The sequence below is a fragment of the Photinus pyralis genome, unplaced genomic scaffold (genome assembly GCF_008802855.1).
Source record: "Photinus pyralis isolate 1611_PpyrPB1 unplaced genomic scaffold, Ppyr1.3 Ppyr1.4_LG5, whole genome shotgun sequence".
Taxonomy (NCBI): domain Eukaryota; kingdom Metazoa; phylum Arthropoda; class Insecta; order Coleoptera; family Lampyridae; genus Photinus; species Photinus pyralis.
The window spans coordinates 27628567-27636841 of NW_022170596.1; the positions used below are offsets into that span (position 1 = coordinate 27628567).

General features: G+C 37.2%; 1 protein-coding gene across 1 annotated transcript; it reads left to right on the forward strand.

The window, feature by feature from the left end:
* Positions 1-5563: 5563 nt before the first annotated feature.
* Positions 5564-6630, forward strand: LOC116172010 (ATP-dependent Clp protease proteolytic subunit-like). The gene has a single exon (XM_031489093.1). The coding sequence runs from the start codon at positions 5647-5649 to the stop codon at positions 6337-6339; it is 693 nt and encodes a 230-aa protein (XP_031344953.1). The 5' UTR covers positions 5564-5646; the 3' UTR covers positions 6340-6630.
* Positions 6631-8275: the final 1645 nt, after the last annotated feature.

Here is an 8275-nt window from a genome sequence, read left to right on the forward strand (position 1 = left end):
AGAAGAAGGGGAAAAACTGCTGTTTTAACATCGACACCATACAAAAACGAACTAGAAGAGTCTATGAGTAAAAAACTTACAAAGAAGCCAAGATTTAACGCTGAAGGTTCCAAAAAGGCGGCCCTCAGTGCCAAAGTGAATAAAAAAGGGAAAATAAGTGCAAATAAGCAGGCAATCAAACACGACATAAAGGCAAAGAAACGAAAGAGAAATGATAGTAGCAGTTCAGAAGAAGAAAGCAAAGAGGTGAACTGCATATTTTGCAACGAAAGTTTTTCTAATTCAAAGTCAGAGGGTTGGATAAGGTGCGAACATTGCAGAGGATGGGCCCACCAAGCATGTGCAGGAGTGGGAGAAGATGAAGACGAAGTTTTTGTCTGCGACTTCTGTCAATAGTTTCTTTAATTCTTTTAAAAATACAAACGAGTTGTGCTTTTTGTTTACCTACTTACGTTTTTTTTTTTGTTTTAGCAATATATTTTTAAAAGTACCTTTTGCAGTTTTTCCTAAAGTATGTAGTACAGTGTGGGTCTTAAGAAAATTATTAGTATCTTGTTTTACCCAACTAGTTGGCTAAAACGAGATAGTTGGCACTCAAACGAAAAAAAATTTTTTTCTGATAATGCAGCTGTTTTTTTGATCAGTAATGGTGAGTAATAAATAGGTTATTTATCACTGAAACATGAAGGAAAAAACCGTCCTTTGCAATAGTTTCATAAAAAAACTACGAGACCTAAATAACTAACTATTCCGTTTTACCCAACTCTCCCCTACTTATAAATTGTTATAATTATAATTTTTTAACCACTTGATGTAAATGGAATATTTGTGACGTATTGGTTTTTTAAATAGATACCATCCCACGTAACATAAAAAAGACTTTTCCATATTATTTTAATGGATGGTGTAATTGGCAATTTAGATTATAGGTACTTAGTTGAATGGAAAATCTAAAACTAATGACTCCCTATTGTAGTTTTTTGTAAGTCATTTGTCAATAATGATAATGTACAAAGAAATTTAAAAATGACTCCCAGAATATGTACTTACGTAAAACTGTTGAAGTAAAATGTCGGTATGCATGATTAAAGCCCATTTTTGATATTACAGATCAGTATTTTGTTAGCAAAGTTCAAAACGACATCAAACCTTTGTTACAAGCTTCCTTTATAAAATTCAAACAAAATTTGTCATTTTATTGATCTCACTAGAGGCTAGAGCCAGTATAGCAGATAGCTTTTAGTGCACATTTATAGTATCTAGTTATTGTAATTGTCGAGATCTCAGTCGGACAGCCATCCATAACGAATAGCGTATTTTTTCGAAAAATGCGCTAATTAAATATACCCCGACTGTGCCTTCTTGCCATGTCGGAAGTACAGGTAGATTATTTATTACCAACATTTCATTTCAAATATAATTATAATATTATTATAGGTAAGTATAATTTGTTTCAAAATGGATAAGCAACCGTAGGAATATTTTTCATATAAAGATCCATTACCTAAATACCTACTATAAAAAGAACGTTTTACAAAAGGAAGAACAAGCAGGCAGAGATATTTTTGTTGTATCTAGGTAGAGCCTCGCTGGGATATCTCTTACCATCGCCAAAACTTGAGGTCGATAGCAGTAAGAAGTAGGTAAGTAGTTCGATTGGGACGAAAGTTTCAATGAATCTTGTTAACCTAAACCTTTGATTCAGGTTAATTATGACTTTTATAAACCAGTATCTACGTCTTTGAATTCATCATTGATTACGCATTTCGCTACCAAGGTAAATGATCTCTGAAAATAACTTTTTTCAAAGCAAGACCACCCCGTTAGTCTTCAACATGTTAGTTACGTAGGTAATCAATGCCGAACAGGCAAAGTACCGAGAACAAAATTTACCTACATGTGGTTTTCTGGCCAGTCGGCCAGTAAAATAAGATAAAACAAGTATAGGTACACATTGTGCTAAATCTAAATAGCTTAGTAAATGGTTGGGTTATAAGGTAGTAGCACGCTACAATCGATGCTTGCTTTCTTGATGGATGATTAATGGGGAAGGAGTTCTTCACATATGAACATTTAAAGCCCATCTGGCATTCTTTCAAAATTTACGGCTACAATGCCAGAAGAATCAAGTCTCTTTTCCGAAATATTGCATTTTCCTCTCCTCCAACATTTTCGAGATATCTCGAGAACACACATTGTATACCTTCATGGTATTCTAAGGTTAGGAATTAATTTTATATTTCATGATATTCTAATTAAAGATCTAACAAAAGGACCGGAGCGTCGGAGGAGGGTACTCTCAAAAGGTGGAAAGATATTCTGGACGCGCCACATCTACTGGCGATGTGAATACTCGAAAGTATTGGAGGAATGCATCTACAATGGGAAAATGCAATACCTATACCGGAGAATTTCTCTACAGTATTGATTCCTCTTTTAGGTTTAGGTTTAGACGAAAAGTACCTTCCTACACTTTTATTGAGCAAGATCCTTCCTGCCTTTGCCCCTCGCCCACTTCCAAAGAGCGCGATACGGCCCTGAATTTATTTACCTAGTCGACAGCCCAATAAGGATAAAAGAAAACCAAGGAAAAAAGGCCTCGAATGTGAAGGGAAGGTTTTTGTGTAAGTGCGCGCGTGTACGTATGTATCTCCTACTATAGACCTCCATTCTAAACCTCTTTCGCCCAGGCTCCGGTTCTATTCCTTTCGGACGAGTAGATTTCATTTTAGGTGGGGAGATGTTTGTTTGGCGAAGATTCCATAGTAAGACCAGCACTGATAAGAGCTCTTCCTCTGAACACGTCCTGATAATTGGGGAGGATGGCGACTTAGTAGCTCTCCTGATTGAATAGGGGTCGGATAAGAAAACGGTCTTCTTCCAGAAAAGTCGCAGGAGTCCATCTCGCTCAAACGCGGAGAGCTGTTCTTTTCTCCCTCCTTCATCCTATTTCTTCACGCATTTACTCGTTGTGATACAATCTCAGCCCTATTTGGACAAGGAAAAACAAAGATGCTGGCTATCTAGGAGAAAAATATACATCTAGTGGGTGAAGCCGGCGCGTTCCTGAAGTCATCCGTCATTTCAATTTAACTTTATAAGAAGTATCTAGTATAGAATTATAAGTACAATAAACGGCAAAAGTGTAAAATTACGGTACATGAAAAACATTGTTTTTTTTACCCCCCCCCCCCACTTTTTTGCGGAAATACACGTTTTGAAGTACCAGGAATCCGAATCAAACAAAATCTCGATGATGTTGATCGGTCTGTCTGTCTGTACTCTCATTTCCGGTTAATCGGTCGAACCGTTTGGAACCAAATTTTGTACACATTTTGTGAATTGTCCATTTCCGACCGTTTAAGATAGAAAAATTAAAAAAAATTGACATTTTCAGTTTTTTGGTGATACCTCAGTTATTTCATTAGGTACCACGTATTAGTAGGTAAATGGTTATTTTCAAAGATTTTTCAAAAATTTCCAATGCGTTTTTAGTCACAAAAAGGGACAACTTTGCCCTAATTTAACCTACACTGTATCTCTTGATGTTGCAGAAATACCAATTGTGAGCCACGAATTTGAACCACCCGGTAGATACACACAAAACTATAGATTTAAGGATAATATTATATTATGTCTTCCTCTCTCTCGTATGTCAAAAACTCAAAATGTATCTGAATTCTGCCCCCAAAAATTTTATAACCGCGTTCTGGATACAATGAAAATTTTAAATCCTAGAGATTTCAAAAATAAAAATAAAAGGTTCCTTAATGATAAAGTTTTCTACTCTTGACTATTATATTGTGCACGCTAGCCCTCAAAAGAAGCACAATAGCAGCAATATGTATGGTTTTGCCGAAAAGATTCGGTCTGCTAGATCTCAGAACATCGTCATCACTTTCACATTTATCTGTCTGTTCTTCTTATTGCATGTTTTTTCAATTTTGCGCAATACTTCTTTTAAACACTTTTTTAGGTGTATTTTTGGTTCATTTATTCTGAACCGCACAAGAGAATGCCGTCTGGATCCAACACCTAGCTTTTAAGCCAAGGCATTTCCTCCTATTTGGTTAACGTCAAGTACTTCTAAACGAGAGAGCGACAAAATTATGATCTTGAGGAAATGTGCCTTTGATGATTTAAAAAAAATTGAACTGTTTGATTCATTACTGTCATGTTAAACTACAGATGCCAAATTCCTTAGAGTATTTTTCTTGGCTCCTGTGCGCCATTTCGTGTTAAAGTTTGGGAACATTAAGAACCTTTGTTTATTTAAAAAAAAACTGTTCGTTTGGTCACACATTCATACATAATAACATACTACCATTGAATAAAAACACTAGAAGCCTAACGCTTATGGAAGAAAGCGCGACAAATCCCCTTGCACCCGCATTGTTTGTGACCACCGAACTCTCTTTGCGGTAAATAGGAGGAAAGCAAATTCTCATTCTTCTCAGTTCAAGAATCGACACTATTGACAGTGTTCCCATTATATTCTCAGTTCAATCTCTGTCGCGCTTTATTTCCACGGGGTTAGGCTTCTTATAGTGTTTTTATTCAATGATAATACCTAATGCATGTTACATGCACATCGAAGCATATCCTGGTCACGGCACCAAATCTATACTAATTTCAGGTCTTGTACCTAACGAAAGAGGCACCTTTGTCAAAAACCGTGATCACTCGTTAAAAGTTAAAATATTACGATCTGATAAGAATTTGGGGTGGTTTCATTAAAAAGAAATTAATACATTCAACGCATGTTTAGTGAAAAGGGACGAGATTACATTTCATTACCGACCAGAAGTGAGCTGAAGATCAAAATAAAGAAAGGGCTCGTTCTTTATAATGACTCAACAATAAAAAGGCACATTAACATGGACAACTATCAACACAAACAAGTCAAATCATAGCAAAGAATACCGGTCAACAGCAAGAAACCAATATTGAGGTCGTATATAACAGATTGAAATAGAACAATAAATGCAAAGAGGTTAATAATAATTAAAACAAGTATGACAAACTGCATAAATTGTTCTAGAAAATCATAAAACAATGTAATAGTTTAACCGTGACACCGTTCCATAAATATACAGTTTTCGATAATATTGGGCACATAGCTATTCATGTAATAAAAAAGTACATATAGTTGATTATCCACATTTGATCTAATCAGTAATCATAAATTTTAAACAGCAGAAGAGTTAAAATGAGAGGCAGTAGTAGTGAGTATGCTGGGCTTTTACAGAGAACGTGGGTAATTAGGATCTTATGCAAATGTTTTCTGTTCCTATATGGCTCATCAAACCCCCAACGGTAGTAGTTTTCGTCATCTATATTGTTGCCCATGCCGATTATATTGATTTATGTATCTTTCGCAATCTATTGTGTCTTAATTATCGCTGACCTGAATAACCTTTATTGAAGATATCTCTTCTTATACGTCTTCTTACCCTTAGTGACTTAGGTGAAGGTAGTTCTTATGCTACGTGCATTGCTGCAATTACCATTCAACGAAACTCACTGTGTTGTAGGTACTATGATTAGCCCTTTAGAATTTGGCATTCAAAAAAATAAAATCACCATAGCTTGCGTCACGTACCTATTCATGACAGCTTTTTGCAGAATATCTTCGCAAACAAAAAGATGCTACGCCCAATTTTAATTGGAAATGTATTCTATAGGAATGTAGGAATGATACCAATTGTCATAGAACAAACAGGAAGGGGCGAAAGATCCTATGACATATTTTCGAGACTTTTAAAGGAGCGCATAATTTGTCTAATGGGGCCTATTGATGATAATATGAGCTCCATAGTTGTGGCACAGTTACTCTTTCTACAAGCGGAATCCTCAAATAGGGCAATTCACATGTACATTAACTCACCCGGAGGTTCCATTACGGCTGGATTGAGTATTTACGACACGATGCAATATATTCTGCCACCTGTATCGACATGGTGCGTAGGGCAAGCTTGCAGTATGGCATCCTTGCTGTTAGCTGCGGGATCTAAAGGAATGAGATACTCGTTGCCGAATGCGCGAATAATGATACATCAGCCTTCTGGGGGTGTTCGAGGGCAAGCGACTGATATACAGATACAAGCCGAGGAGATAGTTAAAACGAAGCAAAGAATTAACGATTTGTACGTGGCGCATACTGGGCTAAGTTTGCAGAAAGTGGAAAGCAGCATGGAGCGAGATAAGTTTATGAGTCCGGAGGAAGCGCGTGTATTTGGCATAGTGGATACGATCCTCGTCCCTAAGAAGATTGGTGTCCGCCCATATGAAGATGTATTGTCGGCAGTGGATAGACCTACTCCAACTGTGAATGTTTAGGTGTTGTTTGTGAGAACGCCCCCCAATGTAGTTTATATCTCTATACAAGCGTTCATCTGAGAATATATCTTTTTCTAATAGTACACATGAAAAGCCAGTTACTATACATGCATCGGGTTTAATGCTGCTCCGCTCATTTTATAAGGGTGCACGCTCTCCACATACTATGGGTTGAACAGACTATTTCAATCGAATGGAAACTATTTGAATTTACTTTCTCGCTTTCAGTAATATCAAATTGTTGAAATTGAATCTGTTGAAATTTAGTAATGTTACTTCTAAGGCGCTAGCACAGCTGCATGGGAAGGATCTCGTAAAGACTCTTAAATCATATACAACAAATAATATAACTAATCTTTCCACTTAAGTTTTATTAAAATATGCGTTCGAAATATGTATGTATAGGAATTTGCCTTACGTTTCAGCTTCCCTGATGTCAAGGTGCGTCTTGGTTGGATTGGATTAATTACTTGGAAATTAAGGGTCATGACAATGGGCGCGCTCGGAACACGTATAATGCACTATTATTAATACCATAACACCCCTAACTTCTTTGAGGTTGGAACTACACGCTAGCAGTTAACTATTACATGTTCCACCCAAACTGCAGCCTAGATTCCACTAACATTGCTAACTGCGCAAACAAACCGCAATCTTAGCAGACGACTTACACGTTATGGAAATTGATGTGTCTGTCTCCTTTCTTACTTGAGCTTCGCTATTTATGTTGCCGCATAGAAATCCCATTACGGAACGACCGAAACAGGAAGGCTCGTCGCCGCTGACAGAGCTTCGATAGGACGATAGCGCATTTGAACCAACCATGAACTTTTATTTTTATCTAGTTCCGTAGGATAAGTGAAACGGTGCTCGCAGTGGAAGATTTCGCAATTGACTGGTAGGTACATAATAATGTGGACATCCTTATCGTCAAGCCAGTCGTGTCATACATTTCATTGTCGCTATTAAACCTACTCGCGTTCACTCTTCGCATAAAGCGGTACATATGAAATGTTACCCCAATATAAAATTCGAAAAATTTAAACGGCCTAGCAGACTCCCATTACAACTGTTTCCAGAGTTATAAGAATTTCAAAATAACGACACACGAAAATCGAATCACCAATAACTCACTCGTTTTTAGTCATTTATGGCCCACTAGAGAGCTTATGAAGTATAGTAAATAAAGAATATTCTAAAATGTAAGATGTACTTGATCTAATTGCGCGACCACCTTCACAAATGATCAAATCATAAACTGGTAAACAAACAAAAAGAGATCTTCCTAGCGATTGTATTAAAAACACTTTCGAAAAGCTTCTAGCGAAACGTCCATATTGGAAAATTTGTAAATTCAAAACCAAATCTTTCTAAGCCTTAAGCGATCACCTGTTACAATCGCTAAAACTTCTTGAAGACCTGTTTAGTAATTTTTTTTCAAAACTTTAAAATCGCTTTGGAATGATGGAAGCTCACTAGAGATCTTCCAGCAATCTTCTATACTCAATTTTTTCGACTACTTTTTTTGTAATCGCAATCCTAAAAATCTTGAAACTATTTCTTGGGAATCTTTTTAGAACCATTATTTGGGCCATAGAAATCTCTATACAGGGTGATTCCTATAGTACCTGCCACCGTTTGGGAGCGTGTAGGTGGTGCGTAGGGGAGTATTTTGATATAGGACACTTGGGGGCGGAAATCTAAAATAAGGGTGCCAGAGCCAAATTTACCTTCTGGAATTTCGCGCCTGTAGGTAGGCAACCCAACCGGCCGGCGGTGCACACCGAGCGATCTCAGGCGGCGATGTGTGGCTGACACTTGATCAGAATTTTGTTTAAACCCACGAAATCCCGTCTGCAACGACGCGTATCAAGTGAATAAACACTATGGCACGTTTTACTAACACGGAATACGCGGACATGTACTTCATGTACGG